The sequence below is a fragment of the Notamacropus eugenii genome, chromosome 2 (assembly GCF_028372415.1).
Source record: "Notamacropus eugenii isolate mMacEug1 chromosome 2, mMacEug1.pri_v2, whole genome shotgun sequence".
NCBI lineage: Eukaryota > Metazoa > Chordata > Mammalia > Diprotodontia > Macropodidae > Notamacropus > Notamacropus eugenii.
In genome coordinates, this window is record NC_092873.1 from 482,001,615 (window position 1) to 482,025,359 (window position 23,745).

Genomic DNA, 23,745 nt, shown 5'->3' on the forward strand with positions numbered 1-23,745 from the left:
ATATCATAAGATCATAGATTTACAGATGGAAGAAACAATCACCTTATCTTACAGATGAGGAAATATGGCTCAGATAAGTTTTATGATTTATCCAAGGTCAATAAAGTGATCAGTGACCAAGGGAGGATTCATGCTCAGGTCCAACGAATTCAATTCTAGCACATTTTCCACTGTTCTTTGGTGCCTCCCATATAGGTAGGTTTGAATGCTAAATTTTGACATATATACAAATATAAATATTACATTTCTTATATGCATCTATATATGACCTCTGTACAAATAAAAATAAAGGAAACCACCATGGTCCTCCTGATTGCCCCTCTGAATTCAAGGCTTTACTTATGAAAACTAATGAACAAATTCAACTGAATTCACTTGGCTAATTTACTTCCTGTGTGTTGCTCAAGCAGCTGCTCCTGGTCGCTTTTCTTTCTGCAACAACTGAGAACTTGTAGGCCTAAGTGAGGAAGTTGTTAAAGTCAAATTTGAATACTTGATTCTTTCTTTCAGGAATAAGCATCACCTCTGTGATGCCTGTGACCCCATGTTAACACATTTCTGATTTTATTGACCCCAGTTTTGCTATCATGTTAGCCAACAGGGCTATCTTTGAAGAACTGTACGGGAATAAAATGCCGTAAACTGAATCACAACATAAAGGCATTGGGCCATCATTTGAGTTATTTGATGAAGTGAAAAATCTTTATGTGAATAGTCACTGGTTAAATAAATGTTTAAACAGATACATTTCTATATGGTTTTGCTTTTCTCTTACAACAACAATCTTCTCTATTGGATTTCCTCTGTGTTAATTATATGTCCCCTCAAAATGGCAAGCCTTGGTCACTCTGTTTTGAGGTTTTGCCTCTCAGGAACATAATCAATTACTTGACTTACCTAGACTAAGATGCCTAACTCTTGTGGCATTAACTAATACCAACAGTACAAGGCTGGCTTTCAGAAACTTAACTGTAAATTACTTGTGGATGGAACATAGAACACCCTTCCCCACGGGAACAAACATAAATGTATAGTTGCTTTCTCAGGCTGGCCCACAAAATCTTATTTAAGCCATATTTTCATTGAAATACTGTATTTTGTAATGGGAAATAGTAGGAATAGTAAAAAAAAAAAAAGAGTAGTAATTAAAACAGAAAAAACAATAAAATCAAATAAGAAATAGGAGTTGTTTCGAAAATTCATCTTGAATTCTGGTGCTTGAAGAACAGAAGGTTTACTTAGAGGAGTCTGAGGGAGTAGAAGGAGATTTCAGTAGAAATTCTGAAGGGGCCTTCTAGATACTTCCTGAGAACCCAAGAGCACGAGTTCTTTGTTATATCCAATTTCACCTCAAACCTTGTGATTTTCCTTTTCCTTGAAAAAAAGGAACTCTTACACTTATCAGCCATGATTAGTGTAATTTTCTTGCTTATTAATGGAATGAAGAGAGGGAGATGGAGAATAAGAAAAAAGAAGGGAAAGATGATTTATCCTTAAGTAACTGAGATGGTGGGAAGAAAGGAAGGAATGTTATAGAAGATGTAAGAGTATGTGGGGGGGCACATGAGGGCATGAGGAAAGGAAAGATAATGCCCGAGATAGAAATAATTAAGTTTTAAGCAGAAAAGAAAGAACTATGCTGAGTGTAGGATTCCCAAGAGGGGAAAAAAGGAATTGGTGGGCAAGAGATATTAATCAATACATTTTTTTCAATGGCCACCAGGTGGCACTCTCTTCTTTAGAAAACTTTCAAAATCTTAAGACTGAGTTTGAAGTGGCTTCCTACTCAAATTTTATGTTTGTTTCACATTTACATTAATTTTCTTTTTTACTCCTTGAATAGATAAATTTTTATATATTTTCACAAAGACTTTTTGATACTATTATGTATTTGTCTGAGCAAGAGAAAAGGGGCTATAGGATATATGATGGGGAGCTGTAGCAGTTCATGGATTTGAAATTCCTGGCCCAATCCATTCCCAACAACAGGAAACTGGAATCCACAAGTGAAATTGAGGGCTACCCTCTGAACTTCTTGAACTGGACATCTCAGACTGATACACAGCCACCCCTCTTCCCCCAAAAACTGAGTATCTCTTCTAAAAATAATCTCTTCTTTCCAATTTCTTCATTGCTTCCAAGGGCAACCTCACCCCCACTTCTTAGCTTCTATGGTTTCCTTCAAGACTTAGTTCAAATCCTATCATTTTCAGCAAACTTTTCATGTTCCTGCTAGTGCTTTCACTTTGAGATTACCTTCCATATGTCTTTTACATACACAGTTATTTGCTCTCTTATTAAAATGCCAGCTCCTTAAGGACAGGGGTAAGTTTTTGCTTTCCTTAGTACCCTCTAGTCCTCAGCACAGTGCATTATGCATCAAACACTCGTTGACTGACTGGAACCCAAATGTTATGCCTCCAATCCAAGGCTCTTTACATTACACTATGCTGCATCCTCAAAAGAAATTGCTACCAGTAGATTACAGTAGCATGATTATCGTTGTGAGCAAGTAGAATGCTGGTGAGAGAGGAGGAGCACAATGGTTTAGAGGTACACATGGCAGGGATGAGTAAGTTGTAAATTACTCATTTGTGCAGCTAATGCCAAAGGCAATGCTATTGCCCTTCCCTGTTCCATAAGGTTACTTAGTTTTCAGGTCACTTCAAAGAATATGGATCTGACAAGGACAAAATCAAACTTGATTTCCCTTGAGATCGACCACAGAGGTTTCGCCTACTAAGAGGTTGTTCAGCTTAGAAATGACCTTTGTCAAAGTCAAATTTCCTAATGCAGCTCTAGATTCAAATGGATTCGATTCAGTGGCACTTTCCTCATGTGATGTTCCCATTCATAAAGTTCTGAATCCTGACTAGACTCAATTTTGCTGAGAAAATGCAGGCTATTCTGAATCCCAACGTCTAATATGCTCCAAGGTGCTTTACAGACAAACTGAACAGTGTTGGGGGGTAATCTTTCCAAGAGTAAGTCTCTCTTTCCTTTTCTCCTTTTTCCTCATTTTTTATGGTACGTTGCTGTTATTTTACATAAGGAATCAGCCATTATAGATTTCTCTCTTGGATTTCAACATTACCATTCCTTATCTCAACTGAAGGCCAGGGACAATTCAAGGAGAGGGTCTGGGGAGCAGGGAGGAATTATTCAGCAAAATAAGAAGAGAAAGAGACAGAGCGATAGAGACTGAGAGAATGAGAGATAGAGACAAAAAGAAAAAGACAAAGAAAGATAGAGACAAAGAGAGAGTCTTTCCAAGTGTTCTCAAAGGTGAGGTTCTGATTATGTAGGATGTATGAATGGAAATCTTTTAATGATCAAAAATATGTATATAAATATAGAATTTTAATAGGTAATATGTAGTATATAAATAACATGTCATATATCACATATAGTATATCCTATATAATATAGTAAGCCAGAGATTACATAAATATAGAATATATATTTTTATTTTTCTCTCCCTCTCTCTATATATTTATCCCACATATCCTATATATCTCCCTATATATAAATATATTTATCTCTCCATATATATATGTATATATATATGTGATACAGATATATAGCTCAACATCTATTTCTAGCTAGAATATATATGTAGGTAGATATCAGATAGGGACATAGCTATTTACCTTTATCTACATATCTCTATCTCTAATCACTAGCTTACTATTATATCAGAAGGAAATGTTATCTCCATTATTACAACAGCCGTAAATAGGTTTCATCTCTAAAGTCAATGTGAAGGAAATGTGCAGCTGTTTTACTGTCCTAGGATACAATTCTATCCTGCCTCCTGATTAAGAGACTCAGAGAGGGAGAGTAAAAATATTTAGGTCTCCATCCTCTCAGATGATTTTCTATGCTACTGTTGTGTGTCCTCATTAATTCAAGAAGGTCTTGAACTTTTCAGAAGTAGAGGGTGTGCTTCTGTTTTCTACATATACACCAAAATGAACTGGCTTTCATGGGCAGACATCTAAATTTTTGTTCACTTGAAATGAAGGTCTACTCACTAGAAGGGAGTGGAGAAGATTCTAGAATAGTGTTACAAGCACAAAGATGGCCAATGTAGAAGCTGTCAGGGAGCAAACTACAAGTCTCCAAGATAACTTTTCACTGTTACTCAGTCTCTGCCAAGTCATCTCTTGCTCTCACTAGTCAAAAGGAGACCTGGCACTTACCTACAGAGCCCCCCAGACTTCTTAGGCACTTACCCTGCTATTCCAGACTTGTCTGATATGTGTGCTCTAGAAAGCAAAAGGTTCCACTACCCTGCCATGGAGCTCTTCCGTGGCGAGGCTTCAGCCTGAACCCTTTGGGTGTCCCCTTACCTGTGAGACCGTGATGCCACATTTCTTGGCTAGTTCCTCTTTGGCTTCCTCACTGGGGTAAGGGTTGCTGAGATGGGAATAGAAATACTCATTCAGGATTTCTGTGGCTTGCTTGTTGAAATTTCGTCTCTTCCGCCTTGACAAAGGAAATAAAATAAATCAATATGTGTCACCCAAATTAAAAAAAACAACAACACTAGCACATTAGTATAGCATCTCAAGGGCAGAAGATCGGTTCTGTCTGGAGTGTCGGGTGAACCTGACAACACTCAGGGAGAGGGATTCAGTCGAAACGTCTTCAAAAGGCTTTTGTTACACTCGTGTATCATTTCAAGCCCTGAACGGAGACAACACAGCTATCAGTTAAATACAAGTTATTTTCTCTAACTCTACTGAAATGCCAAATGATCATGACTTCTTTTTTAAGGCATCTGGGAAGAGGGAGTCATACACTGACCGAAATTAAAACCCTAACTGCTGTCCCCTTGTCAAAAGGAGACGGGCACACCTCTTCAAAGGAAACAGCTGCTAAGTGGCAAAACAAATAAACCTCTAGAAATCTTTTGTAACATGTAGGTCACTAGAAAGAGAGAAAAAACCCATTATGAGTAAAGGCACTTTCTTCTTTCCTTTTTTTAAGTGCTAATTGAACTAATTTAAAGTGAGAATCACTTTACTGCTTCTTCATAGCAAAGACCATTGGATCACTGGTAGGGCTGTTGAGGGCGTGGAGGCTCTTAGCAGGCCCTGAGTGTCTTTCTTTGAGAGTGTGAGCTACCATCTTTAAATTAGCTCATTTAGCACTTTCCTCCTTTATTGCTTTTATCAAAAGGTTCTCCTTACAGATGTGAAAAGATTTCCAGCCAATCTCTGGTGGGACCGGTGAACAGATTTTCCCAATTTTACCAAGAGAAAGCACTGGATCTTGGTGCTCTGTTAATATTCACTGGAAATTCAGCTAATATTGTATTTTCAATGTCCCTCCTGGGTTAATTAACACAATAAAGTGCCTGATTTTACCGGATGAATACCATCTGTCCACAGGTATTAGCCACATCTGTCCAGATTATGCCAAGCTCAATCCTCTCTCTAAAACCATGCTGAGTTTCTGGGTCACTCAGCATCCAAAAGCAGACAGATTGGATTTTTTTTTAAACTTGGCTTAAAAGTGGGCATATGATAAAGGTCTCTTCCTGTACGTTGGTCATGATGGGAGGAACAGGACGAAGTCGCTCATCTTGTACTTTGCTGATTTAGGCACAAACTTTGATGTCTTCTTATAGACCTCCTGTAGAAAGTTATGTTGAGCAAGGGGAAGCCAGTCCCTGGCATTCATTCACCTGGCAGCCCCTTTGTAAATCTATTGTGTATGGGCTGCGATTCTTCCAGATGACCTTACGGAAAATCTCTCCTAAACAGGAGGGGTTGGGACATTTCGAGGTTGCTTTTGATGAGCAGACTTGGACAGGAGTAAGCAGAGAGTATCATAGAATATCTCAAAATTTTTAAGTTTCTCTTTCTTGCTACCCTCCTCTTTGTCATTCCATTACTTATGAGGACCTCTACTAAGGGAATGTATAGGAGGGAGGTTTAGAAATTAAATTCAAAATAGCCATTTTTGTCTTTTGTAAGAATCTTTGGTAAAAGGTTTGGTAGAGGAGGTAAAAAATGGTACACTGCAAAGAAGACTGAATTTAGATTTATGAGGAGCCAAGTTCAGATTCTGGCCGTGCCACTTATGACTGGTGTGACCCTGTTCCTCAACTCACCTCTCTGGGCTTCAGTTTTATAATTCATAAAATGAAGGGGCTGGGCACAGTGCACCTCTAAGATCCTTTCCAATGCCAAATCTAAGATCCTATGATTAAAATTAATTTGGAAACATAGTTATCTTTCCCTTACCTACAATATCCTTCTCTCCAATAATGTATGATCCTGAACACAACCATCCCTATATCTGAAGCCCTTACATCTAGGTTTATATTTTCTGGAATAACTGGTCAGGCCAGTGCATGAGGCCAAGAGGGAGGATTCCACTTAACTAGCACAGATCTGAGCCAAGCACTCAGTAGAGAAATGATACACCTCTATGGGCAATTATCAGATCTTGTACTGTAAATCTATCAAATTGCTAAAACTAATCCCATTACTGAATCAGGCCTCCCATGTATATTATTTATTTCCACAGCAACGTGTCTTGAAAAGTGCCCTTTCGTGAGCGATACGTGTTGTGGCAGAATTTCTATGGCGGCAGCAGCAAGATTTTCAGGAATGTCTCTTTTTTGACTTGGTGCCTGTTCAGATAGCTCGTCCAATTATACCTCATGATATGGAAGAAACTGTGTGGCATCTCTAGACTGGAGAGGGCAGAGTTCAAAAGTATACTTATACAGCTGGGAAGGTTTCTCAACCCTTCCATGGCTGGAGTTTGAGATTACTTTCTTTTGCTAGCATTACATTTTTCCCAAAACATTAAAACTAAAGTGATGATCATCATCAATAATGGATGAAAATAATAACAATTATAAACATCTTACAGAAAGTCTGCCAGTAGGGCAATCAAGAAACAATTTCGAAGGCATTTTGCCTCTTTGTTCTGGTATTAAAGGGACTTTCCATGCAAAATTTAAAACTTCAGCTAAAAAATCCACAGTCTTAACAAAGACTAGTGGAAGAAAAATGGGATGTCCATAAAACTCTGCAATGATTTCTTGGCAAGTACCATTTTCTTGGCTACCTTGGATGCAGAAAAAATAAAAATAAAATAATCAGATGAGACGATGAGCCTAGGCCTTCCTTCCTCTCAACATCTCACTTCAAATGATTCCAGGCTGTGTCCAATTTTTTTTTCTAAGTCTGCTGATGTAAATACCAACTCTAGCATTTTAACTAGGGAAGTTGCCATGGGAATGTAAGCATGCCCTGGCTGCTGTTCTATCTGGGCTCAAGGAAAAGGAATGATAAGGCCAGTAGGCACTAGTACTTGGCACCCCCAGGACATGGAATGCCTAGACTGCCTTAGGTCTTAGGCATACAGAGTGAGGGGGAAGAGGGCAGGATCACCTGTTGATAAAAAGTCTACTAAGAAGTGACCAGTCTCACAATTCCACCATTATATCCAACATGGAAAATGTCTTTCTGGGTGTATACTCCAGACTGAATAGTAAGGGAAAAAAAGCAAGGCTGGCTTTTCATAGAATGCTTTCCTGAATTACTCTTATTTTACAGGGTGGCAGGACCTATTGATTCTCACTTCTTTCCTAGGTTCTATATGACCCAAAGACCTCACTCACTGTTAGCAATTTTGGAAAGGACTTCCCAGAAGCCCCTTAGTACTGAGAGATTACCACAAAATGAATGAATTATGGGTTATGGAGGTGAACAAGACAACACCTAGGGTAGGTGTTCCCCACCTGTCCACTGCAGACTCCCTGAGGAAGTCACTGCAAGTGGTCTGTGACTCTGTATGAGCTAGGTGCTCAGGAAAACAACCATGTTAACATAGGTTCTATAGACTGATTAAGTAATGTCTTATATACATATGCATTACTATTTTTCAAATGCATCTAGAAGTTGCTACAATTAATAAAACATAACTTAAATTGTTGAATTAAGAGAAGCCCCATGACACAATGGGAATAGCACTAGATCTTCAATCAGAAGACCTGGGTTCAAATCCTACTGCTAATATTCACTGCTTGTATGTCCTTGATTGAATCACTTCACTCCCTGGGTCTCAGTTTCCTCACCTGCAAAATGAGAGGGTTGTTTAAGATGGCCTCTGGGGTCCCTTACATCTTAAAGAACCTATTCGCATTGACATTCTTTCATCATCCCTTTTCTAAATCACTGGATCCTAATATTGTAACTGTTCTACAATGAGAGCCTGTGAGATTTTTCTTTTTTTGGATGTAAAGAAGGCATTGGGAGGTTAAGAAACTTGCCTAAAATTACAGAGAGAGAGGATAAGGAGTAAATCAGAATTCAAGCTCAGGTCCTCTGATCTCAAATCAGAGGTCCTTCTTCTACTCATCTCAATGCAACTTTTCTTTTCTTCTTGGAGAAAGCACCAATGAGGGGCTTCCAATAAGCCCTGCCATAGAAGGCTTCAGGTACCCATACATTTGTTCTCCCTGTTGTATGTGGTCGCTATGGGATCCTTCCCACTTATCCAGTGTGAGTGCTTCCAGAGGAGGAAGGTGTCATGTTTAGAAAAAACAGGCACCTGCTGTGTGCATCTTGTAATTACCACTGGGTCATGAAACTACTTAGCTTTTCTCCTATTATGCAAAAATATTATTTCAAAAGAAAAATCACTCATATTTCTCTGATCCTCTAGTAAATCACTGAACTCTCTATCTAGCCTGGGAAGTTTTTTGTTTATTTATTTTTCACCTGACCAATCCTGAAAACCAGGTAAAGCTATCTTTTCTTCTGAGTGATTTGGAGTTATCCATTCAATGTTATTATTACATGTTACAAAGATCTGATCCATCTGAGAAATGGATCAATACATTACAACATACCCTGGTCAATTAGTGAGAGAGGTTTTGTTTCTTTCTTTTCGTTTTTTTCTCTTTTTCAAGATCCAGAATGGTAAGGAAAGAGACTCACCTTGCATCCAAAAACCGCGAACGTAGAATCATGACCGCTTCACATGTGCTCTGCTTGAGCTGCATCTGGATGGAACTGAATTTGCGATGGATGATGCTCACCATTCTTTCAATTTCCTTTGGTGAGATAGGCCTGGTCCGGCTCTGCTCACGAAGCAGGTTCATCACGTGTGTAGTGAACTCGTTACATGCCTGAAACAGCAGAAAAATGAAAGAAACTCCAAGGAATGGAGGGTCATTGAAGAGAACACTGGTGGTCCATCTTAGTGACCTGAATTCAGGATGGGTGGCCAACTGGAGAATGTTATGACTAGATGGATACTAGATGGTTCTAGGTGAGCCTGTATGACATTTAAATCCCCTGGTGGCTTGATTCTAACCTACCTTGCTAACTTTATTTAATAACATTATTCCCCTTCATATACTCAACAACACAGGCAAGATGGACGTCCTGCTGTCCTTCGTATGTGACACCACCTCTCAATTCTGTTGACTAGAGGCAACTAAGTAGAGCCACAGTGCATGTTGTACTGGACCTGGAGTTGGGAAGACCTGAATTCAAATCCAGCTTCAAACACTTATAAGCTATATAACTCTGGGCAAGTTACTTAAACATTATCTGCCTCAGTTTCCTCAATTGTAAAATGAAGATAATAATTGTATCTCTATCCTAGGGTTGTGGTGAGGATAAAATTGGATAATATTAAAAGTGTTTAACACAGTACCTAGCACATAGCAAGTGCTTAATAAATACCTGTACTTCATGCATGGAAAGCATTCTGTCTTCACCTTGTCCTCTTAGAATCCCTCAATTACATCAGGGCTTAGCTCAAGTACTACCTTCTGCATGTGGCCTTGCCTGCTTCCATTAGTTTGTACCAGTTCTCATCACCAAAAGAATGATCTTGTATTTATGTTTCATTTATTTGTGCACATGTTGTAACTCCTTGAGAAGCTGCTTCATTTTGGTCTCTGTAACCCCACACCAAGCACAGTGTCTATTAGGCAAATGGCAGAACTTTAATTAATGCTTACCGCTTGATTGACACTAGATAGGTTTATTCCCTTCCTAGTTTAGGACTATAACATGATTCTGACATGTCAGAAAACATACAATAAGTTGATGTCATGGGATGTCCTTTCTTGGTCAATTGAAGGGTAAAATGGGAGACTTCCTTCCTTCCTTCCTTCCTTCTTTCCTTCCTTCCTTCTTTCCTTCCTTCCTTCCTTCCTTCCTTCCTTCCTTCCTTCCTTCCTTCCTTCCTTCCTTCCTTCCTTCCTTCCTTCCTTCCTTCTTATGACCTCCTTTTCCATGACCTCCTTAAGTGAGAGATAGAATGTCGACCTCTTAGAAGTACCTTTTGGTCTAACTATTCACAGAGAGATAAATCGCCCTACCCCTATCCCCTCCAAAAATGTTGAAAAGGCCAACTTTTTACCAAATTGTTACCAAAGGTGAAAGATAAGAATGCCAACCCTGCCGTAAACTTTTTTTCCCTGTTATTAAGTCCTGAGAAGTCTCACCATTGATAAAACAAAGGGATTCTTAGGTGAGATGTAATGTGGAACAGTTGTCCTTCTCATGTCCACTTCCCAGGCACAGGGATCATCTTTTGAAACCACAGAGTAAATCATTTATTTCTCTTTCCTCCTTTATCAAACCAATGGCCTATTTAGCATTGGTAACATTTCTCCAGTCACCTGACTGTGATCACTTTCCACAAATGGGCAAAGATATCCTTCCTTCTACTAACTTAAGAGGTGACTACTCAATTTAATATTCTAGCTTTCAAAAATCAGAGCCCATTGTCAATGGATAAGCATATGACTGCATTCTGATTTGAGCCTTGTCCTAGAAGTAATGGTTCTGAGGATGGATTAAAGACTTTTAGTGAGTAAGTGAGTTAAAATGGGACTGATAACCTTTTCTGACAGAAATCCACCTTGGCCCATTTTCTCTTTTCTATTTCTAAGATAAGCATATTCTCCTAGGGCCTTATTCCCAGAATCAACATCCTCAGAGACCTTCCATATCATCGTGGTCCTTTCTATATGATTAAAAAGCTTTCTCAAGAGATGACAAAGTCCTCAGATTATATTGTGGGCTAAGAATTCTCTTTTCCATTTTTGAAATTTGCTTCTTTTAAAACTATTATTAGACAGTCAGGAATAGAATAGAACAGATGGAAGAAGGCATGTCATTCAGACCCTTCATTTAATATCATAGATAAGCTGACTTGACCAAGGTCACATAGTGACTGCTTGGCAGAACTGAGGAAACCAAAGTTTCCTAACTCCTAGCCAAGTGATCTTCCCACTGCACCATAGGATGAGCATCACTCCTTGCTGTTTGAACATCCGTGATGCAGTTTATCTATTTGTCCATTTAATGTAATGTATAATGATTGCAGCTGGTGGAAGGGTCATATTTATGGAATAGGATATATGCCATCAGATATTGTTGATGCTTTTATTATGTTTGCCGAACCTGGGATTTTTTAAAATGATTATTACAAGGGATACTTATGGGGCAGGTAGAAAAGTGATAGATTTGGGAAAGAAATTGATGTCAGAAAAGCAGTTATCAATAAAAATGCATAAAGAGTGGAGACCATCCAGTTAGAAATGTACTTTGAGACCTTTAGATCCACTGAATTTTGAGTAATAATAGCACGGCAGTTATTATTCCTTTTAAAAATCATTATTCTCCATCCACTAAGCTCTTTCTACCTGTCAATGAATGACCTTTTACATCCTTGCTGTTCACCCTGTTTCATGCTGACACCCTAACAAGCCATGTTAACAAGTAGAAAATAACCAGATTAAGAGAGCAAAATGAGCCCATTGGCTCACACCCCAACAAAAGAGGCAGCAGGCCTGATTCTGAATTCTTCCTTCGGGTCTATCTTGGATCCCTGAAAGGTAACTTCATTCCTCAGTTTCTCACTTTCTCCATCTATAAAATGGGGGATAATAGTTCTTACCCCATCAGCAGGGAGGGTAATACCAGTGGCCCCTGGGGATGAAGTGAAGGCCACTTAAAGAAAAATCTATGTGAAAGCACTTTGATCACCTCATAAAAAGACTCTTTCAAAATCTTTACTGCTTCCCACTACCACGCTAATCCATCCATCCACCTTGGGGATACTTCGCTAGGGCTCGGTTTTCTTCTTGGCAAAGTGGTGGCAATAATAATTGCCTCCTCCCTACTTTGCTAGGATATTGTGAAGATGAATGAGATCATGTCTACACAGCACTTTGATCTCCTTAGAGAAAAGTGCCATATAAATATAAGGTATTATTATTAGCTTCTCCCCGCTCCCCTCCTCCGCCCAAATAACACAAAAAAGCGGAAATGAAACCTGGCAGTAACTTGGCTAAGATTCTATAAGGCCAGGGCGGTGGGGATCAAGGGGAGGGTAGGCACACAGTGGGCATCCCAACCCCCTTTTCTGGGGAAATGCTGCAACATGCTGGGCAGCAGCTTCCCCACCTCGTAGGGGCTCAATGGGAGGAGGGGCTGTGTGTGAGGCGATATTGTAGACTGCACCAGCTCTCAGCTGGGAAGCCCCAGTTCTTGGCTAATAATAATGTACTTCATTACAGTGAATAAAAATACTCAATATCTGATGTTTATGCTGGGCTTTGCAGTGCTGAACCTTCCCGTCCGCAGACAGAGGAGTCATTTCCCCCACTGCTGAGGTGAACCGCAACAGCTGCTTAACAGCTGCTTAGGAATACACAGCAGAAAGCAGCAAAGAGTCCCGTGTCCACTTTGGATGGACAGAACATAATGACCCAGATTTTCCCAGGACCTAAACCACACCCTGGCGGCAGATTTAGAAGCTGTAGTGGCCGCTGGATTCCTTAGGGCCACAGTAACTTAACTATTTATTGTGGAAATTATTAATGAAATTTGAGTGGCCATGCATCCCGATTGTGCCTGGGCCAGTTTCCCAAAATGTGTCACAAACAACTCTGAAGTCTTTCTTATTCCACATTTATATACTGTTTAAAGCTTGCTTGTCTGACAACAGCCCTTGGAGATAAGAAGTACAATTATCCCCATTTTAGAGACGAGAAAGCTGTGGTTATGAAACCTTACACGACTTCTTCATTGTCACACAAAGCTAACGATATCTGAGGAAGGATTTAAATTCCTGGCTTCTGAAATTTAATCTAATATTTTATTCAAGAGTGAGTATGTGTGCATGTATGGTTAGAAATGGATACACATATGTATGTATATATATTGATATATATAAAAATACTGTATATGAAATACACATATGTATGTATAAATACATCTCTACATACAAATATGTATTATACAGTAAGTATATGTATGTACATACGCATCTGTATATATAAAATATATTACATATTAAATGTACATATGTACGTAGATATACAAAAGTTTATACACACATACATACTATATATTAAACAGATGCATGTGTATATATTTGTATACGTACAAATATATATTGTATATTAAATGCATCTTTATGTATGTATATATGTGTATATATACACATATACTGTATATTAAACAGATGTATGTATGTATCTGTATATGTACAAACAGATATTGTGTATTAAATACATGGATATGTGTGTATATATGAATCTGTACATATGTAAATGTATAGTATATGTGTATAATCTATACATATTTCTGATTTCAATAGCTAGCATTTATACAGCATCTGAAGGTCTGTGAAGGCTTTATAGAGTGTTTTAAGGATTACAAAAAGGATCAATACTCACAACTGCTTGGTTATTACTGTCCCCATTTTACGGATGAAGGAACTAAAGCAGGCAGTGATAAAGTGACTTGCCCTGAGTCACCTACCTAGTAATACGTGGGGCTGAATTCAAACTCAGATATTTCAAGGCTCCAGTTACTGTATCCCATAGGTTATATCAAAAATACTTATCCTATAAATAATTTTGTATTGCCTTTTGAATGGTAAGAGACTAAATTTTCTCTGTTTCCTCCCCATTTACCTTTATCATGAATTCAAAAACAAGCATTCAGTAAATATCTATGTAGAAGGCATTGTTAGGCTATGGACACAAAAATGGAACAGGCTGACCTCAAGGAGCTTACAACCCATTGAAAGGAAAGACATGTAAGAGTGTGTGTGTGTGTGTGTGTGTGTGTGTGTGTGTGTGTTAAATACCATGTAGTTTTTTTTTGTGGGGGCTCCTAACCCCTATGAGATCAAGATAGCTGGTGGTAGCACCCAGGCCTCGTGCAATGAACAAAATATCCTTCTTTCTAATGAAAGTCTTCAGATACCTCCTTTGCACCATAACCCCAGATTCAAGGTTTGGTTCCCACTCTCCTCCAAAGCAGTAATAGTAATAGCTATGGGACAGTCTCACTATCCAATCAATCTGCCACTTGGGAGTGGGGATGAGGGGGTAGAGAATCAACCATGGAACTGCCCATTTGGTCTTTTCATACAGACATGGCCAAAATATAGGGTCATATTTTTGCTCTGACAGTACTTCCTACAAGAAAACAGGATCCTATGAAAAATTGTTGAGAAATAAAGAAGAAACAGGCAGGCATGCCATTCCCCAAGTAGATACTTAACAGCATAACTCCCCTACATTACTGAGTTTCTCGCTTTTTAGTTGTTATTTTGGTGCAATGGATACCTGACCTCAGACACTTACTAGCTGTGTGACCCTGGCCAAGTCACTTACCACTGCTTGCCTCAGTTTCCTCATCTGTAAAATGAACTGGAAAAGGAAATGGCAAACCACTCTAGTATTTTTGCCAAAAAAAATCTCAAATGGAATCACAAAGAGTGAGACACGTCTGAAAATGACTGAACAACAGTAAAATCTCGGAATGTGCTCCCCTGTCTGCATCTCTCTACATCAAGCCTTGAAAGCATGTCTTCATCTCTATCCATTCTCCTCCTTCAAGGCTCAGCTTAGCTGTCACCTCCTCCATCAAGCTTTCTCTGATTCCCCCAGATGAAAGTCTTCTTTCCATCTTCAGACTGTCTTACCATACCTGGTCTTGACCTGTCTTTTGAAACTATTATATTCTACCTTGTATTAAGTGATTTGTGTGCATGTCCTACACTGTTTCCCATTGCTGTACTCACTATAAGTTACCTGAAGGAAGAAATCATAACATTTCTCATCTCTCTATGCCCAACGTCTAACAAATACAAATCGAACAAGTATTAAGAGCTTGCAAATAGAAGGAACCGTGTGTAGTATTTGCTTACAAATAGTAAGCATTTAGTAAATATTTGTTGGACTGAATAATGTGAACTTTAAAATGTAGAGAGCGCTAACCAAGTCCAAGGAACTTGGTTCAGATTCCATCTCTGGTCCTTAATACGTCTGGTGACTGTAGCCTGGTCATTTCAGTTCTCTGGGTCTCTGGGGCAGCAGAGTATGAATGAAGTACTGGGTCAGGAGTAGGAAGATCTGGCACGTAGTAAGTACCATACAACAAACATTAGCATTTACTGTTATCTGTAAACTGAGGCAGAAAGAATAAGTTGCTTTGCAGCTTAAAATTTGTGATTCATCAATCCCAGTTCGCCTCTATACTTCTCAATCTGAAGATCATTTATTTGGTAGGTAACAAGGAAGCAAACGAAGAAATGAGAGGCTTTTTTCAACTGCTATTTCTCTTTCATCTCTTAGGCTCTTCTCACTCTTGGCAAGCGGCAGCCCCAGCACTTCCTTGTTCTTCTTGCTCTCATCATAGTTAAAAAAAATGTCCTTTTTTAATGTTGCTTTTTTTGTTGTTGCAGCGAATCCTTAGCACTCATCACAAGCTCAGCTCATTCTGGGTTTTATCACTTCATGGAGGACCATCTCTCTCTTCCCTATCCTTTTTCAGATATGTCTTTTCTTTGATCTTGAGGATGCCTCTTGCAAATTAGTCAGCAAACTCCTCATACAACCATATTAATCTCTTTAGACTCCTCTCTACCGTCGTGTTTAAGTTCCTGGATAGGTGTGAGTGAGGAGGAGGGGGTGGTTTAGTCCTATAATGAGCTAACAGAGATTGGAGACAGGATTTTTTTCTGAGGGGAAAAGGTGATAAGAAATTAGTTACGTTGGGAGCCAGTATTTTGGGCAGGGTTCTAGGCTCTGGTCATCACATATTTCTCAGAAGGAAGTAGATTGAAACCCTTGAGAAATCAAAGGCACTAGAATTTGGGGGTTGGTCCTTTAGGGGCTGAATAGTGGGAGCTCCAGGACACCAGGGATTAATTTCTAGGTCCAGGCTCCCTGCCACAAACTCTTTCCCAAATTGTTTCTCATTTATCTTCTGCTTTTCATCTATGTCCTCAAAATGCAGTTACATAAAGCATCCCTTCCTTCTCAGGCTGATTTCTGCTGTCAAAATTTAGGCAAAGGACCCCACAAATACTTTCAGGTCTTGGAATCACTCTCCCCAAAAGTCAGAGCGCACATCAGACAACATCCAAATTTCCCCTTCTTACTTGTCATGAATTTCAAGAGGAAATACTTATTTCTTCCTCCAAGTTCCCATTACTTCAGCCTTGGCAAACAATTCCTTCTTATGATTAAAATGAAGAAGGAAATAGTATTCTTATTTGTGTATTCTTCCACTTTTTGAAGAATTAAATTATCATCAAGGCAAGTTAAGGATTGATCTATCGCTCTGGTTTTTGCAACACTCGAACAAGTCCAAATGGCTATATTCTCCATTGCTACTACATTGTGCCTCAACACCAGTTTTTATGAACTGCTCCTAGAATTCATCTATGTCTTCCTTCTGGCTGGGCAATCTGTAGTATACTCTTAAAGAAATGGTTTTTTTTTTCTTCCATTTTTGATTCATGATGGGAAAAAGAATGTCTCCCTGGCACTGAGAATGCCAAAGAAGTGTCTCTACCTTCCACTCAAAATTACTCAGTCAGCTGAGGAGTGCTACTACGACTGATGTCAGAAAATCATAACTTACTTTATCCCCAAGCATTCCTTGGCTCTGAGGAAAAAGAAGTGAAAAACTTCTGTACTTATTTTCTCTCTTTTCATATCCTGGGAGAAAATGCTCCTCTTTGCAATGGAAAATTACAGGGACTTTCTTCAAATTCAACTGATTTTTTTTTTGTACATATGCAAGAAGGATATTTTCAGGAAATCCATTTCAGGTTTAGATGAGAGAGAAATAAAGGTACTTTATTCATTTTAAATTTTAAAACATCTATTTCTATTTTAAATTTTAAAATTCCTATTAAGTTGTCTTTCATCCTAAAAAGAGATTGGCATATTCTGGATGGCAGAAGATCTTTTACCTTCTCATTTCCTTACCACCTTTTGTCTTAAAGGCAAACAATCTCAACATGATAATTAAAAACAACGAAGAAAAATAATAGGGGAACTTATGACAATGTTATATTTTATGGCATCATAGATTTATAACTTAAGAGCCTAACAGGCCATTTAATTCAATCCCTTTGTTTTACAGATATTGAACCTGAGGTTCAAGGATTACAACTAGTCATAGGACACAAAGGTAGTGTGTATGAGAGCTAGGATTTGAATCCAAATTCTAAGTCATTTACATTATACCACTGATGTGTTTGCACATGTCACAAAACAGGCATCTGAAAGACTATATAGTTAATGTTCTCCCAGAACATCAGTTCTGCTTATACTCCTTAGAGTATTTCTGTAGTCAGTAAGTAAATTCATTAGGCCAGTAGAATCTTGATAAAATTCTGAAGTCAGCAGATAAAGATGATACCCAGAGTTTAGGTTTTGCTAATAATCATGGAAGAGATTCATAATACAACTTTACATATGAGACAAAGGACTTCTAAACAGAACTGGAAAGAGCTATATATAGAGACCATGTAGTTCAACTCCATTTTATAGATAAGGAAACTGAGGCTAGTATATAGGAAATGGCTTGTCCAGGGTCAGAGGAATTGAACAAGTCTAGAATTTGTTCCCAGATCCTTTGACTCTAAATATTACCATACCAAGTTAGCTCTACATGAGTTAGCCCTCAGTAGTAATAGCTACAATAGCCTGGTGTGATGATGTCAAAAGCCTGTCCTTGCCACTCCTGGGAAGGCTGAGACTGGTGGATCACTTGGGTTTGGGAGTTATGAGCTGTGGTAGGGCAAAAGCCAATCAAGTATTTGTACTCAAACCAGCCCAATACGACAAGCCTCTAGGTGCAGGAAATAGGCGGAAAAATGGAACCAGGAGGGGTGAACTGATCCAGATCACAAACAGAGCAGGTTAAATCTCCCATGCCAATCAATCAGTAGTGGTATGAGACTTGTGAGTAGCTCCTACATGTCTAGCTTGGGCAAGGTACCACAACAACAATAACTGTTTGCTTTTTTACAACTTAAGATGTGATTTCCTCACAACCTCTTCTCCAGAGAGGTACGAGATTCAACGATAATCATCATATTAAAGATGAGGCAAAGTTAAGTGACTTACCCATAGTTCTACAGTCCTAGCTCTAACACCAGGTGCAATGTACTTTCCCTAACCTGTCACCATTTACACAGGCACATAAATAGATTTGCAATATGGAAGAATATTTTAGATTAAGACTTTCATTGTTCCTTGAATTAGAATTTTCTTCACTACATACAAAATTCTGAGATATTAGAGGGGAGGGGCTCAGAGGAAATATGAATTGCCCTGAATTAAAACAAATATATTCTTCCAAATCAGATAAAATGGAAAATTATGGACCATAGGCTTAAATCTGGAAGAGACCTCATAGGTCACGTAGTCCAATCCCCTTATTTTACAGATGAGGAAATTGAGGATCTTGGAGGTCAGATAACCTGTTCAATGTCACCCAGGTAACATCAAGATATTGAAGGTGAATTTTGTTCCCAAATCCTCTGGTTCCACTACTGGTGTAACTTTCACTACACCATGGGACCTTAATTCACAAATGTTAAGTATGTCGAAATGAAAACAAACAAACACATTTATTTTGATGGAGGGCTGGGGGAATCTATTATTAACTGTATCTTGAATCGATCACATTGAACACATTTTGAACAGCACTACTCTAACCTAGTATTTATTCTATTATCTGCAGAAGACAGGTTAGTCTTGTGATCCCTCTTTCTCAGAGGTGTGAGGTATAGTATAAGGAGGAAAGTGAGCAGAGCAGGTGTTCTGAGCACTGTTTTCTAGCTGGGGGAGTGGGACCCTGAACCTCCATACTTAAGCCATGATATCACAGATTCTCAGAGTTGGAAAGGACTTCAGGTCATCTGGCCTGATTGGTACCTGAGCAGAAACTCTCTACAACATGACGGGGGAAGTGTTATATTATGGAAAGGGCCCTGGACATGGGGTCACAGGAGCTGGGGCTGGTTTCTGACACCGACTAACGCAGCGTCTGGCACACAGTAAGAACTTAATAAATACTCACGTTAATCCTCAGCCTCAGTGTGAAGGCCCTCAGTATAAACCAAGGATTTTTTATCCTCTAAAGGATACGCACTGTACTGAAGGGGTCACTTTTATTGGTAGGATATTTTTCTTTATATGGAGTCAAGACTTGCCTTCGGCAACTTCTCCCCATTGTTCCTAGCTCCCCAATGAAGAGAGTTCCTGCTCCCTCTGTCTTCTATGAACTGGCCTCGGTTTTTGCCCTTTGCCTCTTACCCTTCTCTAAACATACCAGGGAGAGATGTGAGTGCTTGAGGTTACCTGTTCATATTTCTCCAGTTCTGTGTGGTAGATCTGTCGGATTTGTGAGAGTTTGGCTCTGTAGTCAGAATGCTCGACTGAGTTGTCTGAGCCAGCTCCCCCAGATGCTGCTGCTGCCGCTGCTGCTGCTGCAGATCCCCCACCTTTCTCTGGCCCTGCTACCCCCTCTGCCAATAGCATGTTGTCCAATCGCATCAGCTGGGGGTCTGTCGGCTCCTCTTCCTGGGCTCCTCTGATACTCAACACTGTGAGAAAAGACAAACACAAACGCAAAAGATTAATAAGCGGATGGTGGTGAGGTCCAGCAGTGGAGAAAACCTTGAGTTAGGAAGCTTGAGCCTAAGCAAGACATCAGTCTCTGTTAACCTCAGTTTCCTGATCTGTAGCACATACCTCACAGGGACATTATAAGAATGAGGCAACATGTGTACAGCATTTCTCAAACCAGAAAGAGCTTCATGTAAATTGTGGCTACTATGAATAGTTAGCTCTTATTAATAGTAATTCAAGGAAAAGGTCAATGTCATTATACATATGACTAAATAAATTCCTAGACCAGCTGCAGTACAGCATTTTAAAAATGGCCAAAGAACAAAGAAATCAGCCTGAGTCCACGTCCTCATTTTCCCTCCCTATCAATTCCTCTACTATCTGAATGTTGTGCAATGTTTACTTAAAGAAATAGTATTTCCACTCAGATAAGTCTGTTTGCCTCAGTTTTCTCATCTGTAAAATGGGGATAATGCTAGCACCTACTTCTCAGGGTTACGAGGATCAAATGAGATAATTATTCTAAAATACTTAGCCCAGTGCCTGGCACATAGTAAGCAGCACATTAGTGTTAGCTTTATTATGATTATGATTTATTTAAATTTTCTGCTAAATTTTAATTTCATCTATGAACAAGAAGCAATATAGTAAATCCTTAATGAATGCTTGCTGCCTTGCCACAAGACATCAAAAAAGGAGGGGGATCGGTCAGGGAGTAAGAGCAAGAAATAAAAAAAGACAGCCTGGGGGGTGAACCTTTTTACCCTGAAATAGGAAATGGCATAGAAAGCCTTCAGCCCATTGGGAGAAGCTGTCCTCAAGAGAACCTTTGCTATGACCAGATCACAAATTGCAAACGCATGGGAAGGTGCCATGGCTTGGGTCACAATCCTTACTGATGGAGGGCACGCCCATATCAAAGATGTCATTTATTTCACATTTACTAAGGTTCTTTGTAATATTATAAAATATACATTGACCACTCAACAATGATCGAGATGGAGTCACTTAGATGATACACAAGGACCTAACCAGCATGGAGAAATCTCAGTCTGCCCCACATCCTGATGGTGGAGGCAAAATCTCCTTGTGCAAGCCTCTTTTCACAACAACAGTCCAGATAAAAACCAGAGCTATGGGATGGAAGGGAAACTGGGAAGTGCAAAAGATTCATGATCTTATGCTCTATGGTCCTAATAGGGCTTCCTATGTTTCTCGAAACTCTTCATATTTATGATTTCTTGTGGCACAACAAAATTCCATTACATTCACATATCACAATTTGTTTAGACATTCCCCAAGTTTAAAAGAAAAACTTTTTTTCTAGTTTTCTTTTACTTCTATAAAAGTGTTGCCATAAATACAGCAGTATCTACACCTTTCCCTTTATTTATACGCAACTTGCATACAATATGCCTTAAATCATTATTTTCGTGTAATAGCCAAGACCTTATTAAGGGGGTACATAGGTCAAATTATAATATGAAAAAATGAGGGTTATTTCATTTATTTATTTGTTTGAATAGGAGAAACAGAGACAGGTAAAAGGCCAGCTTTTAAGTTTCTATGAGGTGGTGTTTAGAATCCAGTTACCCAGTGTATTCTGGGATAATTAGCTTAAAATTAGATGATAGGGTAGCTGCTATTTCCAGGTCATGTTGGAAAAACTATAAAAGTAGTTGAAGGTAGAATACATGTGGTGAGCCCTGAAAGTTTCTTCCTAATTCTACATGTCTCTGAAGCTTACAAAGGTCATCTCCCCAAGGTTGTCCTGGGGAAAGTAGATGTGAACCCAATGAGAAGAGAAACTGTGTTTTTCCAGGCATTATATCACTTATAGGACCTGACTATAATTCCCTGCTTATAATGGAAAAGTCTTCTTGGAGAAGAGCGTGGGAAATCTTTCTCTTTCTCTTATTTTAAAGGAAAAGAGAACAGTGATCTTATCCATCTGGAAGGGAAGGAGGCGAGATTCAGACAATAATCCTCAACTGACAAAGAACCACGAAAAAGAGAAACATGCACAATTCCACCTATATACATGGGGCTCAAGGGTGCACAAGAGACCCCCCCACACACACACACTTCAGTACTAGTTCCCTCGTAACTTTTTCATCTGGACATGTATTCAAGAGAAAAGGAAAGAATGATTATATTTCTGACAGAGAGTCCTTAGGGTTTCTTTTCTATTTGTGTGTTCAAAAAATAAAAAAGGAAAGGAACACACAAAAAAGCCCAGATAACATTTTTTTTGTGTGTAGGAGTGAAGGAAGAATGTATGGTCTGAACAGAGAGTCATAGGATCATAAATCTACCACTGGAAGGGGTCTCTGAGGTCATCTACTCGAGCCATCTCCTTTTATCTACAAGGAAACTGAGGGACAGAAAGATCACGTGTCTGGCCCAAGGTCACACAGAAAGTAAGTGACAAAAAAAAGCTGGCAGAGGTAGGCTTTCAGCTCAGTCCTGTGACTGGCACTCTGTTAAACCATGTTGCTCCAATCAAAGAGAGGAGCAGTCAATCCCCATGTCCCACTGGTATCCACACAATGTCCAAAGGATGCAAGAAAGGGATTCTTGCCTTTCCTGTTGGGTAGACCCCATATGGAGAATTTTATGGAAAGATGATATTAATAGTCACAAAGGATAGGCTGCCATGAATGGTTTATAATCTGCATTGTTTCAGGGACTAAGAAAACATTAAACCATGTATCCATTGGTCCAAGACTGAACATGGCACCTTTCAACAATATTTTGCCTTTATATTCTATTTCACTGTATTTATTCATTAGAATTTCTAAAGTCCTATGGAGAATTAATGGTTAACAAATATTTTATTTAAAAAAATAACAACTGAATATCATTCACCATTTGTTTCAGAGGTAAGGAGGAAAAAAAGCTGAATCTAGCCCAAATACTTGAAATCAGAGCCCATCAATCCCTTGTCACTCTATACTATGATGTGTTCAAAGACAGGGACTTTGTTTACATGGCTTATGGGTATTTCTTTTTACTCAGTAAATGTTAATTGCTTTAACAATGAAAAATCTCTGCTGTACAGTCAGTAGCATTAATAAGAAGTTTTCCAAGATCATACTAAATATTCCCTTAAATTCAAGTGTGAGTGGCACAAAATAAACATAGAAATAAGGATGTAACAATGCCTGGGGATAGCCTTCACAGAAACATATTGTATTTCCACAAAATTCTCAGGGCTGCCATAGCTTTTAAAGGTTTATTCTGTACTGACTCAATTTCATTGTTCAGGATTGAAACTATATGTTTGGTTGGGAAAAGCAAACCTGTGTGAGCCGGACAAAATATCAAACAGTTTTGAAATGATCATTTTAGGGATCATGCAAGCGAACACTAAAGAAGAAACTCGGGCTCACTGGGTTATATCTCTTTTATGATTGGCCAATAAGAACTTGGCATCCTAGAATCTTAATGTCCTGTAACATAACTTGTCTGCATTTGTATTTGAAATCCAAAATGAGCAAATGACAAAAACCAGAGATTGAAATGGGACACAAAGAAAGGAGAAGAACAGAAAGGAGAAAATCAAAAGAAATGAACAAAAACAGCCTATGTATCTACCAAATAAAACAAATTCTAATGAAAAGAAAAACAAGGAATGAATACAGAAATATCGGATTTTTTTTAAAGGTTAAGGACAATCTAAGCAAAAGGAGATTTTTTTTCTTTAATTTTAGAAAGAATCACTTGGCTCTGATGGGTCTAGGATAGAGGTTGGTGTCTTTAATGGCTGCATAAAAGGTATTACATGCACGAAAGTACCT

General features: G+C 38.9%; 1 protein-coding gene across 3 annotated transcripts in view; it reads right to left on the reverse strand.

Moving 5' to 3' along the window:
• The window catches only part of PBX1 (PBX homeobox 1), a 327,667-nt gene that overhangs the window by 40,819 nt on the left and 263,103 nt on the right, over positions 1–23,745 (reverse strand). For all 3 annotated transcript variants that reach the window (XM_072648767.1, XM_072648766.1, XM_072648768.1), the window contains 3 exons: positions 19,676–19,920; positions 8,967–9,157; positions 4,353–4,488 (listed from right to left, as the gene is read on the reverse strand). In XM_072648767.1, coding sequence (XP_072504868.1) covers positions 4,353–4,488; positions 8,967–9,157; positions 19,676–19,920 — 572 coding nt within the window. The remainder of the gene's footprint in view (positions 1–4,352; positions 4,489–8,966; positions 9,158–19,675; positions 19,921–23,745) is intronic.